This window comes from Sander vitreus, chromosome 19 (assembly GCF_031162955.1).
Source record: "Sander vitreus isolate 19-12246 chromosome 19, sanVit1, whole genome shotgun sequence".
NCBI classification, from domain to species: Eukaryota; Metazoa; Chordata; class Actinopteri; order Perciformes; family Percidae; genus Sander; species Sander vitreus.
In genome coordinates, this window is record NC_135873.1 from 4,092,892 (window position 1) to 4,111,636 (window position 18,745).

Genomic DNA, 18,745 nt, shown 5'->3' on the forward strand with positions numbered 1-18,745 from the left:
CTTTGAGATTCTTTACAATTTATACTGTGTGTTTGTGTGGTCTGCAGGCAATGAAATTTAAGCATTACTATACCAACATACATAACTAGCAATAATAATGAGATTATTTATATCCATGTATGTGATTTGTCGTCATCAAGAATGCATACTAGGAGAAATAAGTTTTGATGTCTGAAAGTATTGAGGAACAAAGTAGTGATGGGACAACGGACTCTTTTACGCGAGTCGGTTCAACCGGACGGTCGTTGGTTGGCCTACCGAGGTAATAGATTTGGTCACCGGTTTGCGTGCCCTCGGCGGTGGGGGGGGTCGCGTGTTTACTTCCCCCGCCAGGAACCAAGACACCGCTTGATTACATTAGACTTGAGCGGTTGCAGTTATATTCGATCTCGACATACTATTTACACACTCATACTGACACTAGATTCACGCACTGGTCACGGTTACATTCGGTAGCCTGGTGCGCGGTCTCCTCGTGTCTAACTACCATGTAGCAACATTCACTTCTAACATTTAACTTTACATAACTACCAAGATAACATCAAGTGTATTTTTATGTGATATAATACTTTCCCCATGGTAATGTAGCCTATGAATTTCTATGAACACAATTCTAAAATGCACGAGACAAAGGCTTCTGGGATCGGTTGATAACTCAAACTTGCAGAGTACATAGAGATTACATAGACTCATGCACTAGGCACAGTTACGGTTTCGTTCAGTAGCCTGATGAGCGGTCTCCTCGTGACAGCCTACCTACCGTGTAACAAACATTTAACTTAACATAACTACTAAGATAACATGACGTGTATTTGTCTGTGATATCCATTGATAATGTAGCCTATGAATTTCTATGTACACAATCATCATGCACGAGAAGTAAAGGCTTCTGGGATAGGTTGATAACTCAAAATTGCCGAGAACCTTGACTCATGCAGTACCCTCGGTTACGGTCCTTACGGTCCCGTTCAGTATCTTGGTGCACGGTCTCCTCGTGACAGCCTACCTACCATGTAGCAACATGCACTTCTCTAACATTTAACTTAACATAACTACCAAGATTACATGACGTGTATTTGTATGTGATGTACTTCCCCATCGATAATGTGTGAATTGCCATGAACACAATCATCTAAGATGCACCAGAAACAAGATTTCGTTAATAACTCAAACTTGCCGAGAACCAAGACACCGCTTGATTACATTAGACTCGAGTGGCCGGTTGCACGGTTACATTCGGTCTCGTTCAGTAGCCTGGTGCGCGGTCTAGGTAGCTCATTTCCTGATTGATTCTACCACCACTTCAGTGGAGGCGCTAATGAGCTAGATTACTACACACACAGTAGCAGAAGAATACCAGCTACACACACACAATGGCACGAATGAGGTAAAAAAAAACCAGGAGTGAGTCGGTTCATAGACGTATGGCACTCGATTCTCCCGGTTCAGTGACACGAGTCGGGTTAATTAACTGGCTCTTCGGTCAGTTCGTCAACACTAGAACAAAGGTGAGTGTGAGAGAGGCTACCTGAGTCTAGTGCACGCACAAACACACACACACACACACACACACACACACACACACACACACACACACACACACACACACACACCAATCCTAGTGTGAACTAAAATCTTTGCAAACAAGAGGGGCATTTATTTGAGAAAAAAACTGTAACATGTTCAGCTGTATTTCTCTGGTGTTGGGTATCCATAGTTCTTGGAAACTTCAGGGACATGAATATTATTGTACCAACACAAGGATCACAAACACAGAGGAGACATTTCCTGAAGCTCTATAGCACAGGGAGGAGTGGCAACTTATTGTTTGGAGATTGATATCTGATCTATTTTTGTTACGCTACACTCAGCAAACGTTATAACTAGACAAATACTGGCATTATGCCTGAAATGATGCATATTCATGTTTGGATTTTCGTGCATGCAGTGTGTGTGTGTGACTTCAGATCTGGGTTCTGACTTCATTTTCTCCAATTAACTGTAATCCTGTTTCAATGACATGTTTTCTACTTGATGAAGAGAAGAAACAAATACTTTCTTGTACTATTTTTAAAGAGAACTACACCTAAACTCACTGGACAGTCTTAAGATTATTACAATCTTGGAAAAGGATTAAGGTACCGGATAACAAAAGAAAAAAAAAAAATCTGTTTCTGCTCTCATATTAAAAATGAAAGACAAAAATATTTAAAAACCAATGGTGTTTGTTGTTTTTATTGCATTATGAGATTCTCTACAATTTATACTGTGTGTTTGTGTGGTCTGCAGGCAATGACGTTTGAGTATTACTATACCAACATACATACCTAGCAATAATAATGAGATTATTTACATTCATTTATGTGATTTGTTGTCATCAAGAATGCATACTAGGAGAAATAAGTTTTGATGTCTGAAAGTATTGAGGAACAAAGGTAAGTGTGAGAGAGGCTACCTGAGTCTAGACACAAACACACACACATCCTAGTGTAAACTAAAATGCCTCTTCAGAAAGAGACACATTATCTTTGCAAACAAGAAGGGCGTTTATTTGAAGAAAAAAAACATTTTCAGCTGTATTTATCTGGTGTTGGGTATTAGATCCGGGTTCCGGCAGGATAAGCAACTGTATATAAGAGGCATGTTTTCTCCTGTTAGATACTTTTGTGACACTGCAAAGGAAGAAGATCATTTCGCAAAAGGTTTGCTATAAACTCTTATTTTCTGTCGCTAAGGGTCATTTTTCTCTGTATACAAGTCTTATTAACATGTTTGTTACTTTCTATTGAAGGTCGACTTCATCAACTTCTCCATGAAGATGCTAGCTGTGTCTGTACTTCTTGCTGCCATGATGGCTCTGACTACTGGTGAGTAGGAGTGATTAAGCAGTGTATGTACTCTGAATATTTAGTGTTTAAGAGAGAGAGGAAAAAGAGATTGAATCATTTTTTTGTGGCAACACGAACAACAGAAGTCACTTACTCTTGTGTCAAACTGCTCAGTTCTTCCAGAGGCAGAGGCCGATGTTGTGACAGGACAAACAATTCAACCAAGTGAGTTCCTCAGATTTCTAATAAAGCACATCAGGCTTTGATACGTACATTGAATTGTACATACATTTTTTTTTATTACTTTTCCAGATGCCGAGAGAGAAAATGGGAAAGAAACACTTCCAAAAGGTCAGTAGATTTTTTTTCTTTGATTAATTTTTTTTTACATTTCATCTGTAAAACTGAGACTCAACATTGCCCTTGCTTGTCTATTTCAGGAGAAGATCATGTTGTCAAGAGCTCCATACGATGCGATATTGGTTGGTCTCTGTACAGAGGATGCTGTTTCCGCTACTTTCCAGCAGCCACCAGCTGGGCTGTGGCTGAGGTAGTCAGGATGATTTGAGTGCAGAGTCATTATTCTCTATGTTTATTCTGCTTGAATTGAGTTGTACATTTTGCACACACATTTTGCATCTTCTTCTGTTTTCTCATATTACTCAGGTTTTTGTTCTTGGCAACTCTCTGTATGTGTATCTTCACTGTAGAAATCCTGTCTCTCTTTTCGTGGAAACCTAGCATCTGTGCACAACACAGATGAGGAATTTTGGATTCAGCGTTTGGCAGGCAACAACCCCGCATGGATCGGAGGCTCTGATGCACAACAGGTAAATTAGACAAGGTCTGAGAGGTATTTGAATGTTTTATTTTTTTTCAGGATAATTTTTGGGCATTTCTGCCTTTAACCACTGGGGCAGCTTGGATATGAAAAGGGAGAGAAAGAGAGGGAAGATATGCAGGAAATCACCGCAGGTCTGATTCGAACCCTGGGCCTCTGCGTCGATATCTGGTCGACATGGCCGGATTATCCATAAGGGCGCTTGGGCCAGTGCCCAGGGGCACCAACCATTCACAACCAGTGGGGGGGCACCACATGACACAAGCATTAACAATAATGAACAAAAGTGGCCAGTTTAACCCCCCAAATTTTTTTATCATAATGATGAAATATTAACTGTTATAAAAAATGATAAGTGGTTGGCTTTCTTGATTCAATGTAATTGGCAAGCAAAGAAAAACATTTTTCACACAACTCCCCCCACCTCTTGGTGAGACTTGGCCCAACCCTTCTCCGTGTTTTCCAAGCACACAGCATGGCGGGTGCGCTTTGTGAGTTTATTCAGTATGCAGAGAAGTGTAAAAGACCGGTCCACAGTCTGCGCTTCTTTTCCTAGAACTTGTATTTCTTTCAGAGGACTTTGTGCAATAAATCCATATTCTTAGATCTAATATTGATAGTCTTTTGTCCATATCGTATTCATTTTCGGTCTTTTTATTGTCGTTAGCTATGATGCTAAAGCAGTTTTAGCTTTCTCATGATGCGTTTATAAGTTTTTGACTAATCAAAGGAGTTGCTTTCAGGACCCGTGAAATAAAGTTGGAAAAATACATATTTGACCGACCCACAATTGATTTTGGCTTTTTGAATTGATGGACATTTTGAATTGAGACATTTGAATATAGTGCTCACTGCTCATATGCCTACATGTATGTAGTTGGAAAAGTTAGTAAATTACATTTGAGAAATCCCCTTGATTATGTCTGATATTTTTGCCAGGAGGACAGCACGGGTAAAGGGGGGGGGGCTTTGAGGTATAGTGCCCAGGGGCACCACATTGTCTTAATACGGGCCTGTGCGTCGAGGGATAAACCTTTACATGTGAGCTACCAACTGAGCTACCGAGCGCCCAGAGGAATTCCGATTTTTGAGGTCGGATTCCAACCCACGACCTCTGTGTCGAGGTCCCAGAGATATTCAACTTCAACAAGTTTTTTTCATCACTCATACAATGTTCTAAACCATTTTGTCTTCTAAAGGAGGGTTTTTGGTTCTGGTCTGACGGTACTCCTCTCAAGTATGTGAACTGGTGTGGAGGAGAGCCTAATAACAAAGGCAGTCAGCACTGTCTACAAATCAATTGGATAGGGAAATAAAAAGACAATGTTTACCTTTAAAACATAATGTAAGAGTGTGATTTGAGACATATTGTAAAAAAAAAAAAGATTGATAAATATATCCATCAACTTTTGGAAATAAGTGGCAGACAGGCCAGTGATTGCTTTTAAAATAATACCTTTGATGATTGATAGACTGTTTTTGGGTCAAATGTGGGTTTATCAAATCATTTAACTATTAGCAATGCACAGAATTGCATAATTTATTAAACATTGATACTATATATTTTTAACATTAACGTTATTAATCTAGAAAATGATGTATACTACTGTATAATATATTATTGTGATGACAACAGCTAACTTTTTTTTTTTTTTTTGCCTGTTGTCTGCATAGTTTTAGGTTTTGTTTCAGTGTCAGATTTTGGTTTGTGTCATGCTGACTGACTCCTGTGTCTTTGGTACTCATAGCTAAAAAGTGCTGGGACGACAACAACTGCAATGCTGAGAAAGGATATGTCTGTGCCCAGAAACTGGACCAACACAGAGGCATGAAGTATTAACCATGATGCACAAACATTGGAAGATGTGCATTTGTGTCCATGTTTGTGCACTCGCCTGTATTTGTATCTTCAGTCTCATACATAACCTAAAGGCTTTAACTCTCTAATCAAATAGTTCTTAGCTTTCGCTGTAACGCTACTCAAGGAAAGAAGTGACAAGTGACAAACAGGAGCTGTTTCTTAGGGCCTTGTGCTTCAAAGAGCAGATTGAATGGTTATAGAAAGGATGCTTTATGCCCAAATCTATTCTTCAGTGACTATCTTGTATCATGCATAATTAAAAGGCTCAAGCATTGAAACAAGTTTGTTTTTGAGTTTGTGTATCCATCCATCCATCCATCTTCATCCGCTTATCCGGGGTCGGGTCGCGGGGGTAGCAGCTCCAGCAGGGGACCCCAAACTTCCCTTTCCCGGGCCACATTAACCAGCTCCGACTGGGGGATCCCGAGGCGTTCCCAGGCCAGGTTAGAGATACAATCCCTCCACCTAGTCCTGGGTCTCCCCCGAGGCCTCCTCCCAGCTGGACGTGCCTGGAACACCTCCCTAGGGAGGCGCCCAGGGGGCATCCTTACCAGATGCCCGAACCACCTCAACTGGCTCCTTTCGACGCAAAGGAGCAGCGGCTCTACTCCGAGCTCCTCACGGATAACTGAGCTTCTCACCCTATCTCTAAGGGAGACGCCAGCTACCCTCCTGAGGAAACCCATTTCGGCCGCTTGTACCCTGGATCTTGTTCTTTCGGTCATGACCCAACCTTCATGACCATAGGTGAGGGTAGGAACAAAAACTGACCGGTAGATTGAGAGCTTTGCCTTCTGGCTCAGCTCTCTTTTCGTCACAACGGTGCGATAAATTGAATGTAATACCGCACCTGCTGTGCCGATTCTCCGACCAATCTCCCGCTCCATTGTCCCCTCACTCGCGAACAAGACCCCAAGGTACTTGAACTCCTTCACTTGTTGTAAGTTTGTGTATCACCTTAATTAAATCCTGTGTCTCATTAAATGCTGTATCTGAAAATAATACCATGAAATAATACTGAACACCACAATTCCTGGGAGTTCATTTATTTATTTTTGCAACATCTCAGTGATCAATGGTCTATATGTGTCTCCAACACCTTGACGAAAAAGAGAAAGATAAAAACATCATAAAATAAAATGAAAGAAATCCACAGACAGTGTCATTAGTCTCACTGCCTGAGGGTAAAAACATGTGACCTGACGATTCTCAATTGAGCCTTTAACAAGCAGTGGCCTGCTGGTGGGTCAGTCATTATGAACTCATGATGTGTAGCCAAGAATTGTTCAAATCAACAGAACTTTATTTAAAATCTTGGTTGACACCCTATGGTTCCTAAGATGCCAACTACGTCAGGATGAATTTGGGAAATTGTGTTTAATATGATACGCAAGACATGTCGGTTATTTCCACTTGAAGGAAAGCTACAGCCTTAAAATGTGTCTCAGAGTCTAAGGTTTGAGCATTTCACCTGGTGTAAAAGAAAAACTTAAATTGGAAACAAGCGGGCGCCCATATATAGAGGTTTATTCCTCGATGCAGCGGCCGCGGGTTCGACTCCGACCTGCGGCCCTTTGCTGCATGGCATTCTCCTTCTCTCTCCCCTTTCAAGTCTAAGCTGTCCTATCCAAATAAAGGCCTAAAATGCCCAAAAAATAATCTCAAAAAAGAAAGAAATTTGGAAACAAGCAAATGTAGAATAAATATGATGCTGACAGAAGGTGTGGACTCAGATCATAGATGGTCCAGAGAAAATTCAGCCCTCTAAAATGTGTTGGGATTTAAAGGTGTACTGTCGATTTCATTGTCATTTGAAAAAAAAGAAGACTATTATTAAGACTACTATAAAATGTATCCAACACCTTTTTGTTCCCCCACAGGTATCTTTACAGCACCTGCAGGTCGTTTATTACTGCATCTTCCATCATTTCGGAGGTCACGGTAGGACTAAGTTGTTTCTCTACAAGCACAACCGGTGCTTGGTCTTACTTGAGGAGCATACAGCGGTCCAATAAGTCACCACTTTGTTGGGATAAGGAATCAATACTCATACATCTATATCTTTAAAAATCAGTTAACAGAGAAGGATGTTTGTCCTATTGTAAATTCACAGAAAAAAATCTTCTGAAAATAAGTCTGCACCGTTAAATGTACTACTTTGTGTCACAAGGATGAAAGCTTTATTGTGCAAATAGACTTTAATCAGATATCTCTACACTTATCTCTGTTGGAATGTAACCAAAACCTGACAAAAGCAAAGAGCAAGGGCAAAACCCTCATAGAAATATATAATTCATGATTTATATTATGAAGCTTGTTGTTTTATTGTGCGATGACTGTAAAATGGAATAAACAATTACATTGATTAATTACATTTTTATAAATGTGTTAATGTAAATGAATGTGTGTATTTTGTGAAAGTGTTTAATAAATAAAGCTGCATGCTATGGATCATATCAGTAATCTCTGCACTGTTTATATCCTGATGTAAGATAAGTAACCCACACAGAGATAACATTGTGATAAAGGCCTCTTCAAACCAGACGTGAGAATTAAATAGTGGTTTGTGGTGACCCACAATGTGGAGACATTCACTAGAGACTGCGGCTCCTTTAAGTAGGGAGCTCACTGGGAAGAGAGGGGTTTTCTATATTCTATAATAATTTGAATATCTTTAATTCAAATGATTTCCTCTAACTTAATTTCTCAGTTGATTTGCTACAATACCAACTAAAACACATGAATCTTTGTGAAGTTACTAAAAGATCAATAAAAAAGCTGAGCAATGTGTCTGTTTACTCTAGGATATCAAAGGTTAACTGATTGCCAGTAAATGTTGGTAATACTATTTTCTCATTGCATAATAAGCCTTGTTTTTCGAAGGGATGTTAGAAATTAGCAGGTCATCTTTAAACAATATTAAAGCAGCCAGAGAGATCATACCAGTCAGAGTTTAGGCGACTGAGCGAAGTTGAATCAACTTGGAAGATGAAATCTACCATTTTACTGTTTGTTTCTCTGTTCTATGGCCTGATTTTGGCCCAAGAGGATGGTCCTGAAATAGAAAAAACTAGTGGAACACAGTCATGTAACATGTGTGATCTCCTGAAAGAGTTTGGTGCCCTGAGAGAAAAACTGGGAGTTATGGAAACCAGGCTGAAGGACAGTGAAAACCAGATTCTTGAACTGAAGAAAAAAGGTAAAGTAAAACGTTTGCTCTGCTTCCTAAAATACATCAGTGGATATTTTTTATGTGTGATGGAATAAATTAAATCGAAAAAGTATGGAAATACATTTACAAAATAACGTGATTACAATGTTTTGTTTGACACAGAAACAACTAAGGTAGCATTCAGTGCAGCAATAGGTGGGAGTGGAAAACAAATTGGACCCTTCAACACAGACACAACTTTAATCTACAAAACAGTGATAACAAACATTGGCAATGCCTACAATGAACATACTGGTAAGTACAGTAGTACTGATATTGTATATATATATATATATATATATATATATATATATATATATATATATATATATTTTTACAAATGAATGAGTAGAATTTTGAGCCATGATGCAGATGTGCCAAATTGTAAAAAGGTTTGGGGTTAAAAACGTTATTTTTTTAAATATCTTGTCTTACTTCATAAACACTATAGTTAGTTAATTTAAAAAAGTTAACATTTGGTTATATGGACACAAACTCCACTGTCTCCTTGGTGAAAGTCCAACCTTCGTCCTTACGCAGAGTTTTGCGCTTTCTGGTACCTGACTTTCTCACTTACTCCTGTGATAATCACACTGTTATCCCGAATTAGTTGACTTTACTAGACATTTGTGTGGAAACCCGTTGCCTTAAACCAGCTAAGTTTTTAACCAAGGTGAAACTTGACAGGTCAAGTTGTATTAACACAGAGCGGTGAGTTGATGCAGTAGACAAATCAAGTAGTCATTACTAAATATCATTAGTAAACAAATTGTTGTCTAAAATAAGCATGTTAAGTTGAGGCTTTCACGCGTAACATTTTGATATTAATGAACGTCCGTTACATTCAAGCCATTGCCTGTACAGTCTAGAGGAAACTTCATACACAATATTCAGTTAGTACCTTTTCAGTAATTACAAGTCGAAGTGTGGAACACATGTGAGCAGCTGGAACTGTTATCATATAATAATAAACTTGAAGCCCTTGCCACATGACTGTGGAACTATGTGATGGAACCTAGTGAGCACTGTGCAGCCGCGACCTGCCCACTTCTGTATGAAACATGTGAGAGAGAGGGAAAGAATGGTGAAGAAAAGAGAAGCGAAAAACAACAGCGGAAAAAGATCGGTATTGTCCATAATACTGTACTATTGTTTAACGTACACATTTTTATTTAATTGTACTCATGGCCAGTATGTGTAATGATCTTTTTTTCTAAAAGACCATTATTTGAAAAAAAAAAAAAAAAAAATCACATACCCATTTAAGAAATGATCACTATCAGTATTGGTACCGGAATCTATGAAAATGAGATTGTAACAGTATTGGCATCGTATCGAATTGAGAAAGTTTGGCATTGCCCATCCCTAATCACTACTAAAGAAATAATTTGTTCACATAAATAGTTAATTTTCCTTTATATCAGTATGACTTTAAGAACAATGTATTCAATACATTTGTTCCAACAAATCATACAGGAAAACAGTACACATAAAACATTGTAATTTTCCAATGTATTATATCGCGTGGAATTTTTCACTCAGGAAACAGAGTTACTAGAATCCAATCTGTGTATGTGCCACTGAACCCTTTTTCACTGCCTAGACCCCATCAGTCTTCACCTGGGTCTCGGTTATGGTACGACAATAAATGTAGATAAACATGAACACTAAATCAACCATACAGAACTAGAACCCAGATAACATCAACAGAACAATATTAAAACACACTTTAACTATGACAGAAACCGTTCAGAACATGAGCCTTTGCATCGCTTCAGCGCAGAAGAGTTTAAATGACCCTGCCCCCCCCCCATACAGAAACTTAACATCCTTAGTTATCTCTACTTAATATGATCTGTGCACTGCATACTTAAGCTGATTATTACAAACAACTAATGTGATTTAGTAATGAATATGGTTTTGAACAAATATTCAAATAAGTAGTGACCATGAAAAAGTTGAATTTCCTGTGTTAGGACAGTCTGGTAAAATATGTGTATCAAGGAGTATCACTGAGAGTAAAAACGTCAACAAATCAAGACAGAAAATAAGGCAGTCATGATTTTTAACAATGTCTGCTGTAGTTTGAATACACAGTTTTTGGTCATGCTAGCAGCAACAACTATGAGATGAATTTTTATCATGATATGACAATTAATAGTTTCCAGATGGTAAATCCTACCGCCTTTGGTGGACACCTGACTTTTCTTCTAGCCCCACCATGAGGTTGACATTTGTGGTTCAAAGAGAAAAATATCTGTCCATCATTTGACACAATTTTCATTCAGTCCAATTCTTTGGTTTATGATCAAATGCCTGTAAAACTAATGACATTCCCATCAGCCTTAGCTGTTCTTTGGATTTAGTGCTAATTAACAAATGCTAGCATGCCAACACCCTATTTTCTTCCTTTTTTTGCACCTTGGCAGTACAAAGTAAAAAATGTATAAATCCCAGTGTGAATTCATTTATTTTTTATTGTGACTTGCAAACTGGTCAGCTGAGTATCACTGCTCTAGACTCCCGTTTGTTTGAAATAAAATAAACTGAAATGTGTCTTTTGGAAAGTTGTGTTGATGCTATGATAGAAAGAGGTCCAGCGGCCTGAAGTATGAATATGAATTTAATTGCTATAGTATGTTGCAATAAATAGAGGTAGCACTTTAAATGTAATCCACCCAAACACTCTCCAAGAAAGATTTAAGGACTTCTTCAAAGCTGTGTCAGAACCTTTTTGGAATAAAACGTTGTTTCCACAGGTATCTTCGTGGCGCCCTTTACAGGCATATACTACTTCACCTTTTATTATCATGCCGGAGGATCACACCCAGTGAGTCTAGTCCTCATCAAGAACAGCCAGAGTGTTGTGACAACCTATGACCACCAAACACTGAATGACGGGGCTGATAACGGAGGCAACGCAGTGTTCGTGCAGCTGCAGCAAGGGGACCTGGTGTTTGTACGCTTAGGTGCAAATACAAATGTGTGGGGAAACAATGAAATCACCACCTTCAGCGGTTTTTTGGTCAATCAGGATTGAGAAACAGTGAATATGATTCATTTGTCATTATGATTAAAAAGTTAAATGGCATAACAGATCTGAAATCATAGATATATTTCGTTTTTCTTTTTTTCTTTATCATTTTGTATCTCTGTCTGAAATGATCTGAGTATTTAAAATGTATGTTCATTTTAACTCATTCCAATTATCACAAGTAAACTGTACTTAACTATACTCTATACTGCAGATTAAAAAATGCACTTCTTGTACATTTTGTATGTTGTGAATTTTTCATACACTTTTTAAACTCTCATCTTTCTATTGTCCTTGTGTAGACTGTTAATCCTTTCAGCTTTCAACTTTTTTTAAATTTAAAACTTAAATGAGAATGCAAAAGTGGTGTATACTGTAGGTTTGCTATCTTTTTTATTAAATTATTTGAATTCACAGAATATAGAATTCTAAAACGTGATAGCTGATTGAACAAATGATAGATTTTAGTGGCATTGCACAACAACTGCATAGAAAGGAAGAAAAAAAACAAGTATTAAACAGTTAAAGTGAGAATTGTAATGTAAATAAAACAACAATGTGTTTCCACCCATGATTCAACCCCTTTTGTGTCTATTGAGGCACTTGTAATGAGAACCCTGTGTTGTGCCGAGCCAGTGCAGGAGCTCCACTTCAAGTATCTCTTTGTGGGCAAGGGTTAGCTTCATTTGTTTTGCAGTTTTCATACGCAAAGGCAATTCATAGTCAATCCGATATCTTTACTCTCTCATGCTTTGGAGGGTAACAAGGTGAAGCCGATTCCACATGACCTTGGGCGAGAGACGAGTTACGTCCTGGACAGGACGCCAGTCAATCACAGGCCTGACACATAGAGACAGATAACTCTTTTTATGTTTTTATGCAGCATGTCATGGATCATAGTCTGTTTATGTGCCTGTCAATAATCTACTGTTGTCATCTTATAAGGTACTGATATCTAAAACAACTCCAGGGCAATATGGTTTAGCAATCTCAAAAACAAGTCATAAAATGAGAAAAGGGATGATTGATTTCTGCAACTGTTTCCTAGAAGCTAGAGTTTCTGTAAATGTACCACACCTCCAACCTCTCAGATTTATGTCAGGGAAACAGACACTGACTATTTGGATATTAGTTTATTTTGTTGATATAGTCAAAAAATTATTGTTCCATTGTGGTTTTACAGCCTAGACAGCTCTGATATCTTGCTCCAGAAATAATTTACAAGCTGAAAATAAAGTGATTAGAAACACATTGACACGTGTAGAATCTATTTCTAGGATTGGTTCACAGGAGCTTGAGCATCACCATGGTACATTATGTAGGAATGCAACTGATGTTTCCATTCAAGCCATTTATTGTCACTATATGCACACATTAGAGCAATATGAGATGATGAAGCTTGACGATTATGTTTCTTTTTAATCATGCACAACCATAGGTTAGTCTCTGAATCACAGACAGAGGGCCCTCACATGATGCTTCATGTTGCTGCCAGCCAGAACAAACAAAACTGGTGGGACTTATAGAGTAGACCTGATTAGGAGGGAGTGAAGTCAGGTGAGAGTGGGTGGATCCATGCCGTGGAAGTGGGCAGACGATTACTGAGTAGTGTGGCTCTATTCTACAACACTTACACATACAGTATATATATTTCATTTGTTTATCATTTTTCATTTGTTTATTATCATGAGGTTTCTGTTACATCCTGGGACATTTGGTATGAATTTAAATGGTCAGGGAAATGATTTTGTATCATTGTGGTGATCTTTTATTTTACTCTTTTTAAATTCTATTTGTGTTACAAAAGAATTTAAAATTCCAACACAAAGAAAGCGGAAGGAAACGGACATCGGCGAAAAGACATGTATCCGGCGGAATTTCCTGCGGCACCCGAGCAATCCCGGAAGTGGAACGTCGTGGCTATAGGTCAGTAGGTGACTGTGAGCTGGGTACAGGCAGGCAGCTAGCCTCTGAGTTTCTCTGTCATACATAAATATGCCATAAAACCAAAACAATGAGCTAAATAAGACGGAAAACTCTGTAGACTTGCAGAGGTGGCTAATAGTTCTGTATATAACACAAAAGCACATATGATTCAATGTAAACATCAAATATATTGTTTAATGCAGCTTTAAGCCATTTATTTGAATATACAAAGTAAAACAAACAGGATTTCAATACAGATTCCAAAAAATAATAATTCACAGTAATGAAGAAAGCACATGGATATACATGAGGGGAACATTAGTTTGACAGTAAGAGGATTATACAGAGTGACAATAGTAAGAATTGAACTCATCATGGAGAAGAATACAACACTTTCATATAGACAAGGAACTGATTATAACCTTGAGGTTTGGTGACAACTAAGGTTAAAAAAAACTGTGAACAGTTTTTGATTAGGTTGTAAAGGAGCTTTAGCTGGAAATGTAAATCCCAGTAGGAAAATGTGTTTAATATAATACTGTGACTCATCTCCATGTAATGGAGAGGACTTTTTAAAATATTTTACAGTACAGATACAAGTACAGATTTATTGATATAGTACATTTATTTGTGCTCATCTCACAAAATGTTATGACGACCAGGCTCAAATATGTAATAATGTGTAATACAAAGTAGCTTAAGAACAACATCATATACAATGTTTTCTTATGTAAGCAAAACAACAAGCTTCCTTTACATAAGCTTGACAGAGAGCTTTTCGAGGTCAGGCCAATAATGAGCCTGATATCTGGAATCCAATGTCTTCTAACCTCCAAAAACTTTTCTAAGGCCTGCAGGGTCTAGCCGTCATGTCATGCTTTTGGTTGATGTACTTCTCGAAATAGACAGGACTGCAGAGGTTTCCAACTTTGTCACAAGCGACAATCACATATCTTCGTCGTCTCACTAGACTTATAACTCTGCAATTCTTGTCGACACTGAGCTCATACACATGCATGGTTATGGAACTGATGCAGAAGTTACCATTGTAACTGTTTAACAGCGGGCGACCGGAGCCGTTACAGGTCTGCACAACATCTACGTGATTCCTGCCCTTGATGAAGGTCTGCCTCGGTCTGTTGCAGAGTCCATACTTCTTTATGTACCTGTGTAATGAGATCAATGTTTCACTGCAGAGTAAACGGAATGAGAAAGTACAACCTATTTTCATGACACTTTGAAACATGTAAATAAAGCAGTAGTGTGATATTAAAAAATAAAAATTTCTATAAATTCAATATGAAATGTTGACACAGCGGTATAGCAGTACAGGTCAACACTCACGGTACGGAATGCATGTGAACCGCAGATCAATTGCAAAGTTTAACCATAATAATAGTGTGAAATACATTTTTACTGTCGCTGTAAGTACACTAATTCATCTCTATGGAGGGTTGTTGTGAAAAGATACAAGCAAAGCAATTTTCTGTTCACGTGATGTTAAACGCATGTTAAAATCCTGTGCTAATATGGCACCGGTGCCTAAACGACCGGTATAGCAACGCAGGTTTCGGTGCCTCATTTCGGTGCCACCTAAATGTCTTCACTGCCCTCTGATGCTCAGAAACAGACGTTAGAGGCAAACAGAAGCATCGCTGCATGTCACGCTAGTTAACACTTGCAGCAGGTAACGTTAGCCTACCGTTAGCTAGTAGCTGGATTAAACACGGTTAAAATGTTGGCAGCTAAACGGTGTAAAAGTGTGACTGTATTTCACTGTAGAGGATTCCAACACCGGGACATACAACAGTTTGCAGCTACTGCTATGAGCTAAAAGACACAAACTAGCACTATGGTCACAGCCGTTGATGGAAAAACAACACATATGTGACTAAATGTTGCATTTACTTAAAATCTTGTGGTGCATTCAAAATTATTGTAAAATACCATTTTTCATCTGTTTTTGTCATTTAACAGCAATTTATTGGTGAAAGAAGTGTCACGATTGTGACTTTCTGTTGTTCGTCTTTCCTGTTTTATTTTGAAGTGACAAGAAGTTATCGTTAAAAGTTATTATTACCTTTTTAATAAATCATTTAAATCCCCCCCTTTTTTTATGCTGATCCGAAAACTGATCCCATCCGTGACTTAAAACCGTGATCCGAACTGTAAGTTTTGTGATCCGTTTCACCCCTAACCCCTGTAATGTTTTATGTTGATCTAATAAGTGGTAGTTTAACAATGGGTGGTGATGGTGCAGTCAATATGACACATGCCTTGGGAGATCTGAGTTCAATTCCCACTGCGATACATCAACCAATGTATCCCTGAGCAAGACACTTAACCCCTAGTTGCTCCAGAGGCATGCAGCCTCTGACATATAAAGCAATTGCAAGACACTTTGGATAAAAGCGTCAGCTTAATGACATGTAATGTAACAACGGATTCATGTAACAATGGATTCATTGAATCCTTTAACTCACGTTGCCCAGTCCGTCCTTGAATATCTGTTAAAGGACTCCTGAAGGATGTGTCTCAGAAAAAATTCGTTGTATGCATTGGTGTTGTTGTTCCTCTGGCAAGGCTGATTGTTCCCATGAACAAGAGCAAGAGTGAACGTGACGGTGATCAGGAGAACGATGTTCATCTTGTCTAGAGACGGAGAAAGAGGGAGAGTTTTGGAGCAATTTCTTGTTCGAAAACAATATAAATACGCCAGTAAAATTCAAACCCACAAAGTGCAAAATTAAAGTCTCTCATTTAGTATTGTCACACTGCCTTGCATTTTTTTTTTTTTTAAGATGATAGAATTTCAATATTTTATAGAGAGACTTTGTGGCTTTGTGCCATGTTACTTCAAATGTAAGCATTTCAGCAACATCAAATAGACCTATTTCTCTCTCTATTGAACTAATTTGTATGTTACAATTTAATAAACAGTTTAATTTGCCATTCATTTATTTACAGTGTAATGTTCCTCTGCAGATTTTCATCTACCCTATATTGTCTTTATTACTTTGAATTCTCTCTCTCTCTCTCTCTCTCTCTCTCTCTCTCTCTCTCTCTCCCCCCCACTTTAATGGCGTTCTAATTGCATGAAAGTTCCAGTAACAATGTTGCCAAAGCATCAAAATACAATTTGACACAATATTCAGACAGTAGTGTTACACAATAAGCAGCAAGATGAACACAATCTAACACAATATAATTAATTTAAAATAATTATAGCTTATAGCCTACATTATCTCTCAACCATTTCAAATTTTACAAAAAGGGGAAACAGACAGTAACCTATGTAGGTAGTAATTAGGGTATTTCTCTATGTTCACTTACATACATGCAGGGAATTTTCGGGATTCTTTTTTTTATGTTAGCTTCTGTCCTCCCCAACAGTGAAATTAAATATCCGCCATTGGTTGAAATAAACAATAGTAGGCCTATCATAACGGATGTATTTATGGCAGAATACGTCTGGAGAAAGCACCAACGTGGTTCAAATACTTAATAGCTGTGTTATAGGAAGCTTTGAAGACTAAAAGGAAGTCAGTCGTCGCTGTTGAAGCTGCCTTTCCTTGTTGCGCACTTTATAAAAAAAAAACTCAGCAGCTGCTGACTTCACAGCAACTCGTGATTGATCATTCACAGTCCGGTAGTCCGGTAAGGATGGAAAGATTCACAGACTCCAACTTCCGGGATCAATAACTTATCAGCGACACGTTATTAAAATACAAACGACGCCTCTTTCCTACCGTGGTAAGGTAGTCAACGAGCTACGACCTCATTTTCATCAAAACGATTGGTCATCTGACCTGGACAAACACCAGCGGTCTCTATGTGAGACGAGTGCGCACAGGGACCGTCTACAAAGTGCAACACCGAAGACAGACATAACAAAAATATTCAATATTTTTGTTTTGTTTTTATAAATTTATTTTATTGCAAAACAAGTACAATGACAAATTCCAAAATACATATATCCCAGGGGTTAAGAGGTACATACATTTAAGGCTTTAGGGATTGTAGAGTGCTGAATAGTTTGTACGTATTGTAGCATTTCATTCATAAAGATTTTAATTAGAGGTTTTCCCTTACATCATTTACTTTTGTGAATGTGAAATTTCGACAAGATAACAAAAAGATTGATGATATAACACTGTTTTTGTTCTAGAATGCAACCATTATAAAAACCAAACAGCATGTCAACAGAGAAAAGTTGACAGAAATGTTACAGCAGATATACTGTTCATCAGAGTAGCGTCACCAAAACTAAGTCACACATAACTAGTCTCCTGTTGGTTATACAATAACATTTAGCCTACTTAGGAAAAAATAAGCGGATTGCAATATTTTATACGGGAAGAATATGCAATAGCTTAATTATTATAAAGAGTAATGTCTCCAAAACTACGTCACACATAACTGGTCTCCAGGCTATATATAATATGAAGCAATGTTGTGAGATTTGACAGGTTAGTGCAGTTGTATTCTCATACATTTATATGCAGGCAGAGGTTTATAGTTCAGGTTTACAGATATAACATGTTTAAAACCCTAAAACAAGTCTAATAGCCTACATCTGGAAGTTTTTCCTCGCCACTGTCGCACCATATGCTTGCACGTGGGAAATCAAAATTGTTGGGTCTTTGTAAATTATAGTGTGGTCTAGACCTACTCGCAGTAAAGAGTCCTGAGATAACTCCTGTTCTGATTTGACACTATACATTACATTCAATTGAATTGAATGTTTAATTCTTAAAAGAATTAAGATACAAAAAATAAAATAGGTCAAATCTAAGAAAAAAACAGAAACAGACAATAGGGCTGTATCTCCACCGCACCTGAAACAATACACAATGCTTCACTAACTGCACTAACTGTGAGTAGCCTATATGTTCGGCACAGTAAAAAGTAGGTATTGTAAGATTGAATCATTTGTGAATACAAGATGTCTGTGGATGTGCTGCACCGTGGCCACCACTAAGTGCTACCTTTATTGGCTCCTTGGTTGCAGTTCCACCAGAGGTCCACTGGGGGTGATCGCGGT

General features: G+C 38.1%; 2 protein-coding genes and 1 long non-coding RNA gene across 3 annotated transcripts; 2 read left to right on the top strand and 1 right to left on the bottom strand.

The window, feature by feature from the left end:
- The first annotated feature begins 1,354 nt into the window (after positions 1 to 1,354).
- Positions 1,355 to 5,826, top strand: LOC144534254 (type-2 ice-structuring protein-like). The gene is made up of 8 exons (XM_078276086.1): positions 1,355 to 1,508; positions 2,792 to 2,867; positions 3,003 to 3,053; positions 3,141 to 3,179; positions 3,269 to 3,378; positions 3,539 to 3,658; positions 4,869 to 4,973; positions 5,414 to 5,826. The coding sequence occupies exons 1-8, from the start codon at positions 1,425 to 1,427 to the stop codon at positions 5,507 to 5,509; spliced, it is 681 nt and encodes a 226-aa protein (XP_078132212.1). The 5' UTR covers positions 1,355 to 1,424; the 3' UTR covers positions 5,510 to 5,826.
- A 2,692-nt stretch (positions 5,827 to 8,518) lies between these two features.
- Positions 8,519 to 11,781, top strand: LOC144534537 (complement C1q-like protein 4). Its single transcript, XM_078276516.1, has 3 exons — positions 8,519 to 8,729; positions 8,865 to 8,996; positions 11,501 to 11,781. The coding sequence occupies exons 1-3, from the start codon at positions 8,519 to 8,521 to the stop codon at positions 11,779 to 11,781; spliced, it is 624 nt and encodes a 207-aa protein (XP_078132642.1).
- Positions 11,782 to 13,876: 2,095 nt separating this feature from the next.
- On the bottom strand, positions 13,877 to 17,531 carry LOC144534425 (uncharacterized). The gene is made up of 3 exons (XR_013503548.1): positions 17,035 to 17,531; positions 16,185 to 16,353; positions 13,877 to 14,867 (listed from the first exon to the last, which is right to left on the bottom strand). It is a non-coding gene; the product is annotated as an uncharacterized LOC144534425 (long non-coding RNA).
- Between the last annotated feature and the right edge of the window lie 1,214 nt (positions 17,532 to 18,745).

Coding starts and splice junctions, on each gene's coding strand:
- LOC144534254 (XM_078276086.1), top strand. CDS start 1,425: ATGGCACTCGATTCTCCCGGTTCAGTGACACGAGTCGGGTTAATTAAC. Junction 3,659..4,868: donor GAGGCTCTGATGCACAACAG/GTAAATTAGACA, acceptor TGTCTTCTAAAG/GAGGGTTTTTGGTTCTGGTC. Junction 4,974..5,413: donor ACTGTCTACAAATCAATTGG/ATAGGGAAATAA, acceptor TCTTTGGTACTC/ATAGCTAAAAAGTGCTGGGA.
- LOC144534537 (XM_078276516.1), top strand. CDS start 8,519: ATGAAATCTACCATTTTACTGTTTGTTTCTCTGTTCTATGGCCTGATT. Junction 8,730..8,864: donor TCTTGAACTGAAGAAAAAAG/GTAAAGTAAAAC, acceptor TGTTTGACACAG/AAACAACTAAGGTAGCATTC. Junction 8,997..11,500: donor TGCCTACAATGAACATACTG/GTAAGTACAGTA, acceptor TTGTTTCCACAG/GTATCTTCGTGGCGCCCTTT.